General features: G+C 36.2%; 2 protein-coding genes across 2 annotated transcripts; one reads left to right on the forward strand and one right to left on the reverse strand.

Annotated features, from left to right (window-relative positions):
- LOC109227282 (pentatricopeptide repeat-containing protein At5g11310, mitochondrial) lies at positions 2,729-6,715 on the forward strand. The gene is made up of 2 exons (XM_019392387.1): positions 2,729-3,605; positions 5,377-6,715. The coding sequence occupies exons 1-2, from the start codon at positions 3,026-3,028 to the stop codon at positions 6,603-6,605; spliced, it is 1,809 nt and encodes a 602-aa protein (XP_019247932.1). The 5' UTR covers positions 2,729-3,025; the 3' UTR covers positions 6,606-6,715.
- LOC109227283 (T-complex protein 1 subunit eta) lies at positions 9,515-20,077 on the reverse strand. Its single transcript, XM_019392388.1, has 14 exons — positions 19,753-20,077; positions 18,703-18,963; positions 16,699-16,824; positions 16,363-16,566; positions 14,547-14,716; positions 14,283-14,418; positions 13,462-13,578; positions 13,216-13,335; positions 13,040-13,138; positions 12,867-12,956; positions 11,731-11,818; positions 11,398-11,486; positions 11,112-11,186; positions 9,515-9,977 (listed from the first exon to the last, which is right to left on the reverse strand). Exons 1-14 carry the CDS (start codon positions 19,765-19,767, stop codon positions 9,888-9,890), a joined length of 1,680 nt encoding a protein of 559 aa, XP_019247933.1. The 5' UTR covers positions 19,768-20,077; the 3' UTR covers positions 9,515-9,887.

Genomic DNA, 20,354 nt, shown 5'->3' on the forward strand with positions numbered 1-20,354 from the left:
AGCATGAATGGTAATATGCAAACTATGAACATATTTGGTAATATAGTTTCATATATGGTATATATACGAAAATTTTCCTTATTTTTTTCTGCTTCTCAAAAACTTCTTTTACTCAAAAGTACTTTTTTCCTTCTAAAAACTTGGCCAAACACCTCAACTTTGAAAAATAGCACTTTTGGCAACAACAACAAGAAAATCACTTTTGGCCAAAAAGAAGCTTGCCCGAACAGGTTATAAATGATGATGAACAATAAAGATTAATTAGACAAATGAGTTTTTTTAAACTTATTTTGGATGTATGAAGTACAAACATGTAACGAAGTGTATCTCACCTAATTAATACTTCCTTATAGATTATATTTCTGGTGTAAGTTCCTTTTCTTCATTAGATGTTGTATTATCACTACAAGGACTCTTGTTAATGAAATTGATATCCTCTCTTAAAAGTGTACGTAAAGAGGACCATGTAAAAAAATGAGTGCCGGATACAAACCAAATATTGAAGATTGTCTGTCCATGTGCTTTACTTCCTCCGTCCCATTTTAGTTGTTGTTTTAACTCAAAAAATTATCTCAAAATAATTGTCACCTTAGGAATTCAAAATTAAATTTATCAATTGTTTCCAACTATACCGTTAGTATTAAAGTAGTACTCCTTTCGTTTCAAGAAAGATAATACTTTTCGAATTTCGAGAGTCAGACTTATTAACTTTGACCATAAATTTATATATATAATCTTTAAGTTTTTTTTAAAAGGAATAGCTTACTAAGTTACCTCTATATTTAGTAAGCTATATTTTTTTCTTCTTCTAAATGGACATTAAAAGAGCTAAAGCTGCAATTAGACGGAAGGAGTATTTATCTTCATTGAAAAAGAGAGAAATGCATGAAAATAAAATATTATGCTTCATAGTTTCATAAATAGCAAAAAGCTAGAAAATATCAAGAGTTTAGAAGAACACTATTCGAACTGAAAATTGACATTATTTTGTTCAATTTGTAAATTAGCTAGGGATCAGAATATCTTACAAGTTACAATGATATCTCCTCCCTCAACAAAATACAAATTGTAAACTGTTTAATGCTCACTGCAAATACGATATACCTCGCTTTATCAGATCCATGTGGCCACGTTAAAATTTCAATTTTGTAGCTTTGAGGTACTTTCTTCCCATCAAACCAGGTGAAACAATATGTGGAATTTGGAGAATTACCAATATTTGTGACAACTCTTTTGACCTTTACAAACCCTTGATTTTGCTTAAATTTTTATATAGAGATTGAAGGATAGTTTATGTCTGATATGAGTTGCTTGTTATTAGCAACATTTCTTGGGTAATACAAATTATTTTTCTTTGATATTACTCATCTAAGTTTGTTTCTCTTTGTAGCCATAATAATAGAGAAACGTATACTTCGTTTCAAAATGATTATTTTACTCAATCTTTTTGAACAGAGGAAGTAGTAATTATTCATGGTTGTTTCAAATATTAATCCTGGATAATTGATATCTAGAGCTTTAATAGGGCTTAATTCCCCAGCACCTACTTCATGTGGATTTGCATGACGACTTAATGTATTTGTCAAGTGCTTTTATCAGATTATTAGATATTGCTATTGTAGAGGAAATTTTTTTTTTTTAGTTATCACCAATATCTGAAGTAAAATAAGTAATACTAAGGTTTAAAAAAATTACGGAAAATGGACTATATTTGCAGCAATGTGATGATAATGATAATTATATTGTTAGAAAAAGTAATAGTACATGGAAACAAATAAATAATACTAACAACAATTTTTTCTATAAATAATTATTTATCAATTAAATAATCAAAACAAAAACAAACTCAAAGGAGAAATAGAGGAGATTACCGTATCTTATACTTAAAACAAGTATAGAAAAGAAAGTAACTTTACCATCATTGATAAAGCTTATTAGGCAATGCAAAGAGTTTGATTTAGCTTTAAGGCCAACTGTTTCACTTTTTTATTTAAAAGGCAGCAACGGTTAAACATTAGTAACTAATACTCACATAAAGAATTGTATCCCTTCAAATAAATTGGTATTTTTTATTTAAATAGTTTAAATTATTTAAAGAGTATTTAAGTAATTTACTTTTTGAGTTTTGGGCTTCCCATAATTAGTTTTTCCAAATTATAAATCAATATTGAGAGTTAATATATTTTTAAATTTTTAATAAAATTTGATTATGGCCGTAAACATTCAATTTCAATCACAATAGGGCAGATCCTTCCCTAAATTGAATGGACACAACTTTTAAGAAAGGACACTTTAAATATATTAGCTTCTTTTTATATTTATGTATTTCTTAAATAAAATATTTATGTCATTTAGAAGGGTAATTTGGTAATTCAACATTTAACTTATGAGCTTTCCACTTATATATATATATATATATATATATATATATATATATATATATATATATATATATATATATATATATATATATATATATNTATATATATATATATTTCTTTGGTTTCCTATCCGACGTCCGGTATTCTTTGGAGCTCGATTATATCCGTATTCTTTGGAGCTCGATTATATCCGAATTCGCGCCGCATAAGGTCCCATTCGGGGGAAGCACTCCCTACCAAGAAAAATTCGCAGCTGCTATAACATTTGTCCTTCGGGTGAACACTGGGTAAATACCCATGTAATAGCCTCGACCCAAAAAACATTTAAGGGATCGATCCCCGCCCTCCAAACCAACTAGGCCATTCATTTTCAAGTTAGGAGAGTGAAAATATAACAAATTTAATTTGAGAGAGAAATACCAGTTATCACAAAAGTTTCCGGTAGTTTTGTACTCAACTCTACAATTCATCTGTATAAACCCAGGAAAAACCCCAATCCGCCATAGTTACAACCTCAGTCACTGCTTCTTTCCAATGAGCAGACACAAATCCAACTACAGAAACAGTGGATACACAAATTCATCAAATGCTTTAATTTATAAACTAGTATAAGATTCTTATATATTAGATTGTGGAGCAAAGCTATGAAAGCTCTAAACATCCGCCGCTCCATTATCTCTCTAACTTCTCTTCTCTCACATCCCACCACTACCCAAATAAACCCTAATTCAAAGCTCTTCTCAACCCATTCAAACCTGAAATCAACACGAGTTAAGCCCCTAATGAAATGGCCATTGAACCACCCACCTAAACAACCCACCCCCCTCATTTCACCCCAACCCCAAAACCCCACCACCCCTAATTACTGCCCCACTACTTTCACCACCCTATGTGACCTCCTCAGTGACCTCACCATCCCACCTGGACCTATTCTTGAAAATGCATTGGATAAAGCTGGGATTTTTGAAGTTAATGAGCCTATGTTTCTTCAACTTTTCACCCATTTTAATTCTTCTCCTAAGCCTTTGTTTACCCTTTACTTGTGGGCTGAGAAGAAAGAGTGGTTTAAGTTTTCTGTTACTGTGTTTAATGCTATGGTTAATGCACTTGGGAAAGGAAGGGAATTTGATTCTGCTTGGAATTTGATACTTGATAGACTCAGTTCTACTGAAAGACCCAATCTTGATACACTTTCCATATTGATCAGACGATATGCAAGGGCAGGTACTGGTTTTATTTTCCGAAAATCATACATAAAAATGTTTAAAAATTCAATCAATGAATTAACTGCACCTCAATTTAAAAGTAGTTTGGGTTGAATATATGTATACTATGTGTCAATTCAGCTCTATTCAGTTCAATCCCTCCTGAAAAATTTAGTATTCGGGGGATTGGCTGTCAATTTGCTGAAATCCTCCTCCTTTTTCCATAGTTGAGATCAGCTATGCTTGCAATAGGCGAAGTCATGGTGTTTTTTACTATTGAATTTCTTTGTTAATTTACTTCTGTTATTTTCCCCAGTAATTTGTGTGCTCCAGTTTATTACAAATTCACAAGTTCTGGCTTTGAGCTGGATTTTGAGTACTAGTTGTTTCTGTACATCCTGCTAATTTTTTATTTTTTTTTAAAAAAAAAAATAAACTTATACAAGAAGTTGTTATGAGATAATTCCGGGAAGGAGAAAATATTGATCAAGAGGAGAATCTGAGGAGATAAAAAGAAAAGGACTAACATGAAAATTTCTATCTACAAGGTATTCTATTTTCTTTGATTTCACCCTAACTTTTGTTTAGTTTCAGAAATCATTGTATCTCTTCATAAAATAAATTATTACATCTGTCCCGAATTTCTCTGTTGAGTTTGGCCAATGTATCCATAGTCAGTTGACCAGATCCAGTATGGATTCCACACCCACACCCACGTCGTGTTGACACGAGTGTGGCACCGTAAATGAAGAGTCCGAGCAACTTGGAAAGGCACTCATATGTACCATAATTTGATCATGTTCGGCCTAAAAGTGACATGATAATTCATTTCTCTTATAATATAAGAGAGATGTATCACATGTTGAATTTTAACTTGGAATTATTGGAGTTAGTCATAATGCCAAATTGCCTTTCTTTTTCTATGTTTTTTTTTCCCTGTATTTCTGATTTATCCACTAGTTCAGTCTGGTTGGTTCTTTGCACCTAGTTTTGGTGTAGTAGCTATATTTTGATTCATCTCGGTCAAGCCTCTTTGAAATTACATCCTTATCTCTCGTCTAACTTGAGTTGCCCCGCTCCTTTGGCAGTTAAAGTAGCTCGCTTCAAGTAGCATGTATTACGCTCGAGGTCTCTCAGAAATGGTTTGCTTCGTTTGGGCCGTTGTCGAAATGAAATGATTTGACTTTCCCGTAGGTTTCTTCAAAACTCTAACTTTTCTGTTTTCTTCTCACCTCATCCCAGAATTGTGTCATGGGGTCGAGCCCGAGAAGTTTAACCATGCGATAGCTCAGGGAACGTAATTGGTTCGGTTCTCCACTTTAACGATAGAAAATAGTATTGATCAAGTTGACCTCCTGGGGGATCCTGCATGTGCAAGCTGCAACCTGCTACCAAAGGTCTAAATGGTTAATCTAACGAGTCAATTCTCAATGCGATGCATCCATGAAATGGGACGAAGATCTGTCAGGGCTTATTCTACTAGTCGCTCGGTTTGGTCTCGCTCCCTTCCGGCACTATTCTTCCCCACTAAAAAAACCGATTGAGAATCTAAGGCTTTGAACGGAAAGCCAACTGCATACTTCATCTGGAGTACAGTTTCTTGCAAGAGGAGGGGGGGGGGGGGGGGGGAAGAGAGAGGAGAGGAGAGGAGAGATCTCCTGCTATTATCTTCAATTCTTCTCAAGTGATTTATAAGTCGGTTCATTTTGAATCTTTGGCCACTTGATATTTGGTGCACATATGTAAGTTCTAATCATCTGATGAGTACTGTGATCCTTTTGTCTTTGCAGGTATGCTCTTACCAGCAATTCGAACATATGAATTTTCTTCAAATATAGACTTTTTACATGCTGCGGGCTTGGAGAACAACTTATTTGAGATACTATTAGATTCTTTATGCAAAGAGGGGCATGTGAAGGTAGCTTCTGAGTATTTTTATAGACGAAAAGGACAAGACTCAAATTGGTCGCCATCTATTCGGGCCTATAATATATTGTTAAATGGATGGTTTCGATCAAGAAAGATCAAGAAAGCTGAGCGGTTGTGGGCTGAGATGAAAAAGGAGGGCATAAAACCTAATGTTGTAACTTATGGTACCCTTGTCGAAGGATTATGCCGGATGCGGAGAGTTGAGATGGCAATTGAATTGATTGGTGAGATGAAAGAGGAAGGAATTGAGCCCAATGCAATTGTCTACAATCCAATAATAGATGCATTAGGAGAAGCTGGGCGGTTCAAGGAAGCATCAGGAATGATGGAGAGGCTGTCGGTTTTGGAATCTGGTCCAACTCTGTCAACTTACAATTCGTTGGTGAAAGGTTTCTGCAAGGCAGGAGATCTTATCGGGGCTAGTAAGATTCTTAAGATGATGATAAATATAGGTTTTATGCCAACAGCAACAACTTATAATTACTTCTTTCGGTACTTCTCCAAGTTTGGGAAGATTGAAGAAGGCTTAAACCTCTATACCAAGATGATTGAATCTGGATACGTGGCAGATCGACTAACATACCATCTGCTGGTAAAGATGCTATGTGAGCAGGATAGATTGGATCTGGCAATGCAAATTATCCAAGAGATGAGGGCAAAGGGTTTTGATTTGGACTTAGCTACAAGTACCATGCTTATACATTTATTCTGCAAGATGCATCGATTTGATGATGCTATTGAGTGGTTTCGTGACATGATTCGGAGAGGACTAGTTCCTCAATATCTTACATATCAGAGAATGTGCAATGATCTCAAAAAACAAGGAATGACTGAAAAGGTACAGAAACTTAGAGACATGATGGTTTCTACACCCCACTCTGAGAAGTTACCCAACACATATATTGAAGATGGAGACTCTTCGCATACGAGAAGAAAATCCATCATTGAGAAAGCTGAAGAAATGTCAGATATATTACAGACATGTCGAAATCCAAGGCAGCTTGTCAAGCGTAGAACTCCAGTTGAGAACGCCGTGCTGAGTGCAAACCAGCTTATAGAAAATATTAGTAAACGAGTTGAATTGGTTTAGTCAACGTTGTGATGTCCTATGTATATTCTGTAATAGATTCAAAGGTCTCGGTCATGTGCATAGTCCAGCACAATATGCTTTTTTATCAATAAAATTCTTATCAAAAAGTATATTTGTAAAGTTAGGTTTTATAAAGTTCAGAAAGCAACGAATATGTGATGGATCTTTTGTCGTGCACGAACTTCACAATGCTAAGCCCTTCTCCGATTAACTTGTGTATGGATACTTCTGAATGCTATCGGTCTTTCAAAGATATTAAAGGAGTTGCAGGTAGGGGTGGCAAAATTGTTAAAAGAAAACAGTTAACCACCTATATTATTCACTAAAAAATAGGTTGGATAATGAACTTTTTAAAACGGGTCAAATATGGATAAGAACCATATTATCCATTGAGAAAATCGATAACCAATGGGTCTAACTTTTACATTTGTAAGGCCTCAAATTGGGGGTTCCTCAAGTTAGGGAGACTAAGAATTCTCCCAAAAGTGATCATATACAAGAAGTCGTGGATAATATGATTACCCATATTATCTGCCGGTTAACCCGTTTTTTATCCGTATTAAATATGGGGCGGGCCGGATAATTTATCCATTTTTTCATTACCCGTTTCGACCCGAACCATATCCGATCCGACCCGCCCGTTTGTCACTCCTAGTCGCAGGCTAGCTCAATGTAGGATGCTGGATCATACTTTGAACTTGAACAATAAATTGGTTTGCTGGAGCTGGAACGTGGTATGAAGAGTAACATAAGGTACTATATATGCCAGAACATGAAAAGTTGCACAAATGCATAATCACTCTGTTTTCAATTTCAACGAAGATCGATTTACCACTTTCTACTAATTTATTTCTTACTTCTTTTTGCAAAATCCCTTTTCGTGTATGACTTCTTTTCCTTTTATCCTAAACGGAAAAGGTCCAAATATGCCCTTATACTATACGAAATTAAGCACATTTGCCCTTCGTTAATATTTTAGCTTATATATGCCCTTACCGTCACATAGTTGGTCCTAGGGGTGTACGAAGGAAACCGACAAACCGCACCAACCCGATAATCCGAGTCAAACCGAGAAAAAAAATCCGACCATAATTGGTTTGGTTTGGTTTTAACTAAAGAAAGTCAAACCGAAACCAAACCAATCCGACATTACATATATAGAAATTTTAGATATATTTAATATATAAATATACTTATTGTGATGTAATTTATAAATATTTCGTAAAGGATTTCATAATTTTATCTTTTGAGGTATTATTTCAAGGTTGGATTTAGAACTTTTGAAACATTATTAAATTAAATAGTGCTAACAAAAACCCAAACCAAAATCAAATCAATAGTAATGCTAACAAAAGACGTTCAACACAATTCTACGAACTGGAATGTATTGAATATCTATTTTTTGTTTTGCAATAATTTAGAAAAAAATGCATAACATATTTTTAGTTTTTCTTTAGCGTTTAGTCATGTAATTAATACTCCCTTATTAGTCTACTTATTTTAGCATGACTTAGTACTTTTAGATTATGTCTATTTTTATTATGGCTTTTTAATTAGCGGCATTTATATTACATAAGTTTATTGTCTTTATTGTTGAATATTTTAGGATAATGCCATGACATATCTCATATTTTGTATTATTTTCTTAGAAGATGCTTTATATAGTTGTATCTTACTAGGACTAAAGAAATATTTTGAGCACAATTTATATATTTTGTTCTACGAAGATTTTACCGGAAAAAAACCCGAAAAATCCGAAAAACCGAGAAAAACCGAGAGTGAAAAACCCGAGTTTTATTGGTTTGGTTCGGTCTTTAGATTTAATAACCGGACACTATTGGTTTGGTTTGGTAATTGTAAAATCCGAACCAACCCGACCTATGTACACCCCTAACTTGGTCCATATATGCTCTTTTTGAAACGGAATCCATCCAAACTAATTAGCTCTTTCGCTAATTGTACTAAAGTATATTACAAATATTATTTCCTTTTTATTAGTACCTTTTTTCTTTACCTTTCTCTTTTCTTTCTTTCTTTTTCTTCTCTTTTTTTTTCTTTTTCGTTCTCGCATATTCGAGTTCCTCCATTGCTGATGCCTTCTCTATTTTCGTCACCAATTTCACTTGACAAAACTCATGAATTCCTGCTAATTTTAATATCACAAACCCCATAGGTTCTTCTGACATGAAGGAAATGCAAATTGTCGGAGAAATATTTTTGGTGGTATTACTTGGGTGAAGGTAGGATATGGTTATTCGAATTTTGAAGGTCTTGTTCCCTTCAGATTTGATGATCCACAGTGAACAACACCTTCAAAATTTGAATAACCATATCGTACCTTCACCAAATTAACACCACCGAAATTTTTCCAACAATTTTCATCTCCTTCTTTTCAGAAGAACCAGGGCCTCGCTGGGAAGCTTTTGGTGGTGTAGGTTTGATTTTTAGGAATAAAATCACGTGAAATTGGTGACGAAAATGGAGAAGGCATCACCAAGGGAGGAAGTCGGATATGGGAGAAAGAAAAAGAAAAAAAAAAGAGAAGAAAAGAAAAAAGAAGAAAGGAAATAGTGTACTTTAATACAATTAAAGAAAGAGCAAATTAGACTACTTGAGCATATATGGATTAATTATGTGACCGTAACGGCATATATGGGCTAAAGTATTAACGAAGGACAAGGGTATATTTGGACCTTTTCTGTATCCTACATATGCAATTGGAATTAGACAATGCTCTAAATTGTGGCAGTAGCTGTTTGGAGTTGCATTGATTGTAAAGCAGTTGGTTTTAAATCTTTTATTTGGCATATCTGTGAGCATTTCATGATCCGATGGAGTATATTTCTGAATGGATTTCTGCATATATACACCAGCAAAAATGACAGCGGGGATGCTTTAATTCCCAGGAATCAAAAGAATCGAGGTCCAAATTTTAACATTTTGGTCAAGGTTGCATTTTTTCCATTGGCTTACAAGGGAGTTCTACACTGATTTAAATATCGCAGGGGAGAGAACCAGAAAAACATTACATTAGCAGACGATGGAAAGATGACAGTTGCAAAAACCCGGAAATTAGTTCACAAATAAAAATAAGCTCATCAGCCAGATTTGGAGAACAATTTTTGGAATCACGCCATATATGAAGATGGCGTACCATCAAGGGGTCAACCCGCTTGATTCCCACCTTTCTTTTCCTTGCATTCTTTCTATTTCATCTCAGCAGGAGTGAACGCAAAAAAGTCTAAATGAAAATCATAGCAAAATCTGCAAAGAACTTGTGATCTATCGCCGCCTCATTCCACGACCGCGACCACCTCCACGCCCTCTCCCACCCATAGCACTTGCAGCAGCATCTCCTTGTGCACTCTCAGACTGCAATTTCAAAGGAGATAGGAATTACTTCCAGCCAAGTAAGGACGCATACAAGTACGATGAACATATCCAACACAAGCAAAAACAAAATCTGATGAGCAAGATCAAAACCTAAAGTAATCCACAAAGCTTCACCTAGAACAGCACCGAAATTACAGACGCAGATTGTCATCATGAAGAGGACTAGCTTACACTAATTTGATCTTTTTTTAGATCCAGAAACTCTTAGACAACAACAGAGGTAGTCTGCATGTTATCCCTTCAGCTTGTCAGGAAGCCATAGCTCCTCAAAGAACCAGCCTTTTTTAAGATCTTAGATACTGTTGTAAAGGGAAGAAAATTAAGAGATGAGGGACGCTCCCAAGGCTATCGTCTAGTGGTAGAGCAGTACATGATGCGGGTTAGGTGCATGTCACGAGTTCGAACCGAGCCACAGACAAAAGCCTGGCATTGAAGAGGAAAACTGTAAAGGAACAGGCTCATTATCCACCAAGTTTCGAACTTTACGCCAACTTGCCCTCAGGGGTTTCTAAGTTATCAAAAAAAGGAAGTTGAGAGATGCAGGAGCACTCAAAAACACCTTCGCACATTACAGTCGCGTCTCATCTAGCTCAGACTGCAAGACTTCAGTGACAGGACTGCTTTGACTTAGTCAGCCTAAGGCTAAATGACACCATACAAAGTTTCTCTCCATCCACATCTTTGTTATTTTTCCTTTTCCACTATGCTTTGTTGGAGTAACAAGGAATCAGATAAAATCCTGACACCTGCCCAGTCCTAAAGTGCAAAGTACCAACTAACAACCTTGCCACTAAGGCTTGGCTGCAAGGATCTTAAGTCCCGCCCTTAGTCAACAAAATTCAGAAGAGCTACTGCATCATTACTAGGTTATTTTTTTCCAGCAAGAATTGTTGAGCAACTATCAACAGAAAAGTGCGACAAGGGGAGGCAGGAAAATTCCTGCAACATTGGAAGTTGTGAATTTTGTTGTGATTCTTAAAGCAACTTAACCTTGAAGACAAAAAAAAAAAGCAGAAAAAAAAGGTGACTTGCAAAACCCCATATGCACTTGTCTATTATGTCCATTGTGGTAGACAAGCTGGGAAGAAGGTGGTTCCACAAAGTCGAAATTACCTTAGGATTCTTCACTGTCTCGTCTACACTCAGAATGAGGCATGCTGCTTCAGTGGCTGCATTGATGGCATTTATCTGGACAAAGTAGAAATCGTTTGTAAAGTATTTTTAGGAAACAAGAATAACCTACGAAAAAACTGATGTTTTAGATTATTTTTTTTTGGATAAAGTAATTTTCATTGAAAAGCTGATACTTTAGTAAAAACAAGAGCCAAAAGATGAGTGGTTGATTAATAACAAGCTAAACTAAATTTATCAACAAAAAAAAGAAGTGAATGTAAATAACCTTCACGACTGCTGGCTCCCAAACAAAGTTGGCAAATGAATCAGCAATGCCCCCAGTATTGATGTCGACTCCATAAGGTGCGCCCTCACCTGTCCAGCATAGTGCATTATCATTAAGGAGTGTGCATTTTCCCCCTTTTTTGGACAAAATCATTACAATTGAATACACAAAGAAAAGAACCCGAAAAATATGCCAAAAGCCATCCCAGAAAAACTATCAACCCTCGTAAAAGCGGCTAGTACACTTGGAAACCTAAAAAGTTCTACCGTTCCTACTAGTACTTTTCAATGAGTTACTGTTATTATATATCCCCAAAAAAATTGGTATGCATACCAGACGGAAGAGCGTGTTTTTGTCTGAGCTTGTTCAGCACATCAGTTGCATCAAAACCAGCATTATCACATAGCTGACGGGGAATAATCTGCATTATGCCAGTGCTGAATTAATAAGGTATCACAAAATTGAACACATGCTCTATAAGTAATAGGAGACACATTTCAAAATGACCAAGTTCCATAAAACCTCAGAGAAAGCAATATCAAGAAATTGTCCACAAAAAGAACACCAAGGACTATCTCAAAGACCTACTAGCATCGGCAGCCATAGCTAACTAAGAATGATGATAAAATACAGACAAATCTCTTACCAAGTAAGAGGAGCAATATCAATAGCTTAAAGAGTTTTTACAGCGAGAAACAATAGGCTTCTGTTGGAATCAAACAAGCCAATTCTTTGGTAAAAATACATTTGACCAACAAAGATTAACTCATTAAAAGCAGATCTATATAAAACCAATTATCAAATTAGACTAATGCAAGAAGGTCCAGGACACAACCAATGATCGAAGTAGACTAGCTTGGTAACATACACCAAAGTAGAGGAAAGTGATTTTATGATAAAGGGAAAGCATTAATCATAAGACCTTTGAGAGTATAAAAGTGGTAAGGAAGGAGAAAACAACTAAAATCCCCTCAGGCTGCTCTCTACATCCACCGTGCACGGATTCATAATTCCTGAAGTCTTGGACCACAGAGAAAAGAAAAGGCACCATCCACCGAGCCACATTGTCAGGGTTTCTGGCATATACCAGTCTGAAAATAAATCCTAGCATTTCTTTCTGAATGAAAAGACCACCAGCATCTATTTCTTATTATCAGGATTTCTAGCATGTAACAGTCATCCTTGCATTTCTCTGACCAAAAAGACCACTAGCATCTATATCTGCACTTTTTTGTGATATTGGTGGAGCATCTATTTCTCCTTTTCTCCTAGGTAACTTGATAAAGCTAGCAATTGATGTTGGAACCTTATCACGAAAGTGAAGGATATATGAGAGCGAAAATTCCAGATATTGGCAATACATTCAAATAGCACATACAAATTCCAGACGTGACACAACATCAGCATACATTTAGCTAATTCTAGGAAAAACAGAAAATAATCTCTGTCAAAGCAAAAAGAATCCCTACCTCAAGAGCTTTTGCGTAAGAGTTTATAAAGAGCTGAGATTTCCCTTGAATTGTCCGAGCATGGTGCCTCAAGAAACGGCTTATTTCCATCTGCATCCAAGGGTTGTCTTAATCAACAAGGTATAGTTATTATCACAGTGAAATCATTCCTGGAAATTGTAGAACGTTCTTACATCTATAGCACCACCTCCAGGAACGACCGTAGAGTTTTTCAAAGCCCTCCTGACAATCATAATAGCATCATGCAAGCTTCTCTCGGATTCCTCTATGAACTAAAGATTATTAAAAGAGAAAATCAGGAGCAAAGAATCGAATAATAGTTGTATGCATAACTGAAGTGATGAAAAACCTGATCTGCTCCACCACGAAGGACAATAGTGGCGGTCTTGCCCGAGGGACATCCGCTGAATATATTGAATCTCTCATTTCCGACTTGCTTCTCCTCAAAAATCTCACAAGAGCCGAGAACCTAGATAATAATCCAGTTGGTTAAAGTAAAAGTTATTGACCAAAATCTAATATAATTCAACCATGTCATCGGAGGTGTCTACAGTTGTCCAAGTAAGATTATGGGTAACAGGGACAAGGACAAAACCTCATCAATAACATTGTTCACAGTTGTTTGTACTGTTCCCCCAGTGGCAGCTGCTACCCGCTGCAGATCCTCTTCAGCGACACGACCAGCACAAAATATATCTCGATCTGCAAAATACTGGGCACATAAAAGACATAAAGTATATTAGTCATAATCTTCACAATTATTTCCTATAGCCCAAATAAGCATCAGTGAGATGGTTCTGACAGAAATGTAGAAAATGTAGCCTTAATCAGATGATGGCAGTAAAACCCCAACGTACATTCAACTCTTCTTTACATCTCTTTGCAACAACCAGAAGGAGAACAAGCCGTGTCAAAAACTTGGAGTTCAGTAATTAAACATCAAGACAACTCTGTTTTCTGATCAAAACTTCAACGGTTTATTAGAATTTTATCAACTAAGCGGAAAGCACCAGATGGAGAGACTATAGTTTCTACTTTCGCTCACAGAAACTCTGTCAATTTCTAGATAATTTGGCTTGTTGTCAAATTACTGACACCTCCCTCTACAACCAAAATTAAGAGGGTGGCGGAGGCACAATGAGACAAGAAAAAAAAGAAGGAAAGAAAGAGGATGGTGAGGGAGGCACTCAATCTTTGTTCATTAAGCATATTAGACATTTTTAAACATATTTGATATTACGGAATAAACTACCATGACTCATGAAAAATCAGCACGACTATATCTCCCCAAAGATCAAGCTACAACATTTACTGCCTCTACTTACTATCTCTCTAAATTCTAGTTCTCCGAAGAATCCATGTGAAGGTAAGACTATTAATCAAAGGAATGGACCGTAAGGCAAGTTTGTATCCAACCTGTGTGGCAAGATCCCCAATAGCAAGTCGAGACAACACAACTTTGGCCCCACTCTTTACACATTTATCCAACTTGTCATAAATGATATTCCACTCTGCATCAACAATTGACTGATATTGTGCTGGATCTGAAAGCCTATACAGAAGATGATTAGGTGGAACAAGCACACACAGAACAGTGCAACTTATGAAAGAAAATACTAAATTGGACAAATTACACATTTCTTCTCAAACAAAATCAGAAGTATGTCTGAAACATCCTACCTTATCTCTGCATTTTCCTTTTCTGATTTTAGCTCTAACTCTATGTTCAGCAAAAGTATCTTGGGGTCTACAAACTTTTTTGGCTGCTGTTCAAAACCAGCATAGGAGAACGTCTTCTTAAAGGCAACACCATTTACAAGGAACGAATCCCGCATATTACCTCCAGGCACCTACACATCAACAAAAGGGAGAAAAAGAAAAGGTCAGAAAAATATTAGATATAAGCTTGTATAGCCAATAGAAAAATTTTATGTAGTCTCTAATTAAGCTGTAATCAGAAGGCATATATGCTCTTCATTTGCTCAGAGGTCTATCTTCAATTTACACAAAGAATCATTACTTTTTTCTTCCACACCCTAACACATATCAAAGAAAAATAATAAAGATGTTGGCAAAAACGGTGCAGCATAGGACAACATTGTCGAACCTTTTCTACTTTTTTCTTTTATTGGTGAACCTTTTTTTTCTTGCAATAAGTTAGATTCAATGATATTCTCTAATTTAACGCTCCAATATACTGATATCCACTAAAGCAGTCTGGGCTACAACCATATGTCTAGCATATTGCAAATTTTTCTTCTTTTTCCATAGCAGTCAAAAGTGAGAAGTGCGGAAAAACGCTAAGTTTATTTGGGGGTTTAAGCGTCAAGTGAAATTAAAGTATGAGCTTTAATGAATAAAGGCACTAATGAAGAAAGATAACATATATGTAATGCAAGAGACATAACTACAAACAAAAACAACCATACAACAACAACAACAACAACTACCCAGTAAAATCTCATATAGTGGGGTCTGGGGAGGGTAATGTGTAGGCAGACCTTACCCCTACCCTGATAGGGGCAGAAACAAAAAACAACCATAATTAAGTGAAATATATGAAGTAGAAACCATGTCAATCAAGTTTAAAAACAATTTCAAATTTGGATCTCGATGAAAAGATGTTTTTATTTTTATTTTTGGAGATAGATTTCCCATGAAAATTTTGATTTACTGTCCCTAATCAATAAATATTCGTTCATAACATTCTTAAACAACTAATATAATCGGCTTACCAACTATATATGTCTAGTACAACCTCTTAAAGACTGAGCTCATGAGCAATGAGATGCATGCCTTAAACACCTAAGTGCCTAACTAAAATGCTGCCTAAGCGAGGTGAAGTGCATGGTTTTTGTTTTAACTTAGCTTCAGCACTAAGCGCGCCTCAAACGAGCCTCTAAAAACTGTTTTTCCTTCTCTACTAGGTTTGCTTTATTTTCAGGGAGACTGAAGAGGATGTCATCTCCCCCTTTATAGCAATGTTTAGCAGTAACATCTCAACTTACAATGTTTCAACAACTTTGTTACTACAGAGAGCACCCAAAAGGGGTAACTATTCCACTATACACTATCAGCAAGTTAAATGGAGTAAGCAATTAAGCTTGTAAACCATCTTTGGGGGGGGGGGGGGGGGGGTGACAGGAAGACACAAGGACCCTAAATCCTGGCCTAACAACTCAAAGAGGCCTCAAAGCGTTAAACTCTTAACAGAAATCTTATCAGTAGAGAAGATGAAAAGAGCAGGGAAACAGTACTTTAAAAAGAAAAGGAGCCGCGCCAAAAAAATTCTATACATTCATAGCTTATAGATTAAACAAATCATGAACAACATTCAGATGGATACTCAGATAAATATAAGCTCTAAAATGTTCTCTGAACTCTGATACTTTATGAAAGTACCAGTTAAGTAAAAATGAACCAAAAGGCCAACGTCACAAAGTCCGAAATTAAGCAACCAAAGCCTTGTAAAAAAATCAGTTGCAAGATTGTATACCTTCTTAATTCCAATCATATTCAGCCTATCATCATCTCCGATTGCAAGAACGGCATCCACAACCATGGGTGCAAAGAATTCCTTTTCCCCTCCAATGAGCTTCGACGACAGAGTCGTAGCAGCACACTTTCCAAGCAGACTTTTCTTTTCTTCCAAACTTTTTCCCTCAATGCTAACAGCCAATTCTTTTACCTTCTCTATTGCCTATATAATCAATATCAAATTACTCAATGAACTATGATGACTAAACCATCTGCCCCCTCCTGGGACAGTGAACAGAGCAAAAAAAGCAGAAAGACAGAGAGGAACGAGCAAACAGGAGAAGGAAAAATCTACCATGTTAGAAGCAGTTCGGTAACTGCGAATAAGATTTTGAGGGTGGACACCCTCTTCAATAAAAGGCTTGGCTTCCTTCAAAAATTCTCCTGCAAGCAGAACAACTGTAGTGGTTCCATCACCAACCTGCATACATGGACAAGGCACTAGAAGTGAAGAAGGGGTGGAGGGGATCCGTATATGTTGTTCAGGTCGATTCAAAAATACTGAAATAACTCAAACTGAACAATCATAAAACAATCTTATAAAACAGCTTACTGGATTCCATTCAATCAAAAGACCTATCAACAAGTTGTGGATTTACATAACATATAATAATTGCAATACCATATCTTCAAGTGTTAGTTTACTGTCCTATTCTCCAAATTTTTACAAGAACTGAAACATTTGTGGATAAGCTGCAGGTTATTCGACGGATCACACAAAAGACCACTGTGGTTATTAGATATTACGCTCAATAAAAGGCCGAGAGATATGATCACCATAGTTATTAAAAGATGAGTTTATAACATTTACTTCTCTCTAAGCTTCTCTTAGCTAAAAGCAACTTTGATTGCAAGGTTAGGACAAGGAAGCCTAGGTGAACTTCGAAATGTGTTTTCTGCCATCTCTTCACCTTTCCTCCCTCTTGCTATAATGCACTTTTTTGTCATTTTCAAAGCAGCTTCCTTTTCTTTATGACATTTCAACCTATAGCTGTGACCTAGATTGTCGGCTTGGAAGCCAATTCCCAACAAAATCCCATATAAATCACACTTTTTTTCTTCTTTTATCTCTTTGTCTTTTTTTCCCTTATGCTTGTTAATATCTAAAACTGTAAAAATGAAATGCTTCTGTCCTCCTCCGCATTGAGTGTGATCAGTTGGACAGATAATGATACAAGGAAGCTGCTTTCTTTATGTTTATTTTGGTGTCGGGGTAGGGGGAACTCAAGAATGTATTATCAGCAAAAGAAGTGCTTGTACCCTCCAAGATGAAACAACATAATAGCACCACATGATATCAAATGCCATGGGAGACATGTCTGCTATCCCACTACTTTCATGTGAACCCGTACTCACAAACTTTTAAATTAACCCCCCCCCCCCCCCCCCACAACAAAAAATGACTTTGTCAGTTGCCTCTACACTGATGCCCACCTGCTTTTTATATCCATGTAAATTGACAATTTAGATGCCAAACCAACAATAAGTTCCCATATGTCCGCGTGAGTCTAAAGTTGCAATCAGCGAAACTAGGTGAAATATTTTTGTCACCAGGCCCCAAGACTATCCAATACGCCCATATTGTGGTTATTGAAGGTCATTTGATGTAGGATCTCTACATTCAAAGGAATTCTTCAAAACAGTCAATCACGTCATTCTCCCTTATAACAAAGCCCTCACTTCATAATAGTTTTACTAGAAAACATGTGGCAACCTACTTTCAGACCCACCTTTCTTTATGACCTTGGCAGAAGAACCAGCTGACATGAAAATTTATCAATTAAAGAAGAGCAGTCTACTGCATCTTATTCAAAGTGGCTCAAAACATAAGATCAGGTCCACAGTTCCTTAAATTTGCTTCCAAGGAAAATCCACATGATCTGAAGAAAAGAAATGCTAATAGACTTTCTAGAGCTTAACTAACCATTCACTTTCTTTCTTTCTTCTTTTTTCTTTTCTGATGATAAGTACTTAACAAACATCCTTCGCACCCTACCATATTCCAGCTCTTCGGCTCAAAATTCTTTTATCAACTTTATCTTCTAAAAGAGCATGTATTTAGGAGGACGACCATAAATCTAACAGCCAACACACATTTCCAATACTAAGCATCAAATTTCCCAAGCTCATAAGTTCTACACTGCACATACAGTCCAACTTATGAGCCACGTCCTATGTACATTTGAAGTAAAAGCACTGCAATCGACTTTGAATTTCAGCATTACACTATTCAACTGATGTTATAATAGCAACAAATAATATGAATGCTGAGGCAGCAAAATTACAATTTACAGCATACCTCAGAGTCTTGGGACTTGGCGATGTCAACAAGTATTTTCGCAGCAGGATGTATTATGTCTAGAAGCTTCATTATAGTGGCACCATCATTCGAAATAGTCGTGTTTCCCTTTTCGTCGTGGATCAGCTTGTCCATACCCCTAGGACCAAGGGTGGTACGCACCACATCAGCCACAGCCATACACGCATTTATGTTGCTCACCAACTGTGCCTTCCCTTGGGACGTATCAGTCCCTTCCTTCAGCAATATGATCTGAGGTTGCTGTTATTTCAAAAGAGACATCACCAGATCAGAAATGATTTAGAAGAAAAAAGGGAACAATACTAAACGAAAAAATAGACCAGTAACACATAAATATATCCAGTCAATCAATCAATTGTGCCTCATTTCCAAATTAGTTGGAGTTGGCTATAGAATCCTCTATATCCCCTCTGCTCTACCTGGGCCTGTTTCATTCCAATACTAATAAAAAGATTTCTTCTAAGACAAATTAGTAACAATAGGACAACCTGGCAACAGATCTCTGCACATTCTAAACAATCATATTCACTAATGCCTGACCTTAAAAATGTAACACAAACCCTTCATCATAAACACTTTTCATACTCTCACAGTTTCGAACTACCACATTAATCATCATTAATCTGAACTTACTGCGGACAAACTAAAGAATAACTGTAACAAATGTTTAGCTGTCTCGATCAAAATGTAGGCTTTATTGAATTTAATAGTTGAAAAAAGCATTAATAGTTACAAATAAGGGTGGATTTGCATAGTTGGCAACCTCAGCTGCCACATCGACTGCCTTGAGTACGTTGTCTATCTTTGTTTACCCACTCCCACACACACACGCGTACTTAATATCCTGGATCCACTTCCACTTCACCTTGTTACACATTTTTGAGAAATTTAAACAGCTGAACTCAGATTTGTTCTTTAAAATGAAAAGTTGCCTACATTTCTCGCATTACCGGGCACTAGTCGGAGCCTTTTATTCTTTCAGTAATCAGAATGAGCATTAACACGGTCGAAAAACAAATCGAGGCTTACCATCATAGACGCCATTGTTGATGGCGAGATAGATCAATTGAGCGAGAAAGTAGGCTTCTTGGTGAGTTAGCAAGTGGCCGAAGAAGCAAAAGCCTGGGTACAAGTGGAACTTTCTAGGGTTTTTCCCTACTCGTTAGGGTTTATACTTTTTCTAATTCGTTCGCTAGAAAGTTATAAGGGGGAAAAGAACTTTGCTACATGCGCCACATCATAGTTTTACAGGTTAGGTTATAATTGAAGTAAGAATATATGTTGGAGTAATGATTAATTAAAATTAAGTGATAAGTTTTATGTTAAAAAATACTGCGTCATACACTTAGGTAAAAAATTACCACAGGTGTTTACATGGACTTTCCTCGTTTAACCATAGTTAGTTAATAGAGTATTTAATATTTTCGCCTCATTATTTATACATGATAAACCAATATAGTTTGATGGAAACGAACAAGTTTTTACCCTAATTACTTAAATATATATTTAATTAATGTGTATATATTATTCTCTAAATTGTGGTGAATCAGTTTGTTTAGTTACCTCTTGTGTGGTAATTGATCTTATAAAATACTCACTATGTTGGTGAAGCCCAGATTTGTATTTTATGG

This window comes from Nicotiana attenuata, chromosome 6 (assembly GCF_001879085.1).
Source record: "Nicotiana attenuata strain UT chromosome 6, NIATTr2, whole genome shotgun sequence".
NCBI classification, from domain to species: Eukaryota; Viridiplantae; Streptophyta; class Magnoliopsida; order Solanales; family Solanaceae; genus Nicotiana; species Nicotiana attenuata.

Excerpts from the sequence above, each read along its gene's own strand:
- LOC109227282 (XM_019392387.1), top strand. The coding sequence starts at position 3,026 with ATGAAAGCTCTAAACATCCGCCGCTCCATTATCTCTCTAACTTCTCTT. Across the intron at positions 3,606-5,376 it reads CAGACGATATGCAAGGGCAG|GTATGCTCTTACCAGCAATT; the intron begins GTACTGGTTTTA and ends TTGTCTTTGCAG.
- LOC109227283 (XM_019392388.1), bottom strand. Across the intron at positions 13,139-13,215 it reads TTCGTGGTGGAGCAGATCAG|TTCATAGAGGAATCCGAGAG; the intron begins GTTTTTCATCAC and ends AATAATCTTTAG. Across the intron at positions 9,978-11,111 it reads AGACAGTGAAGAATCCTAAG|TCTGAGAGTGCACAAGGAGA; the intron begins GTAATTTCGACT and ends TTGAAATTGCAG.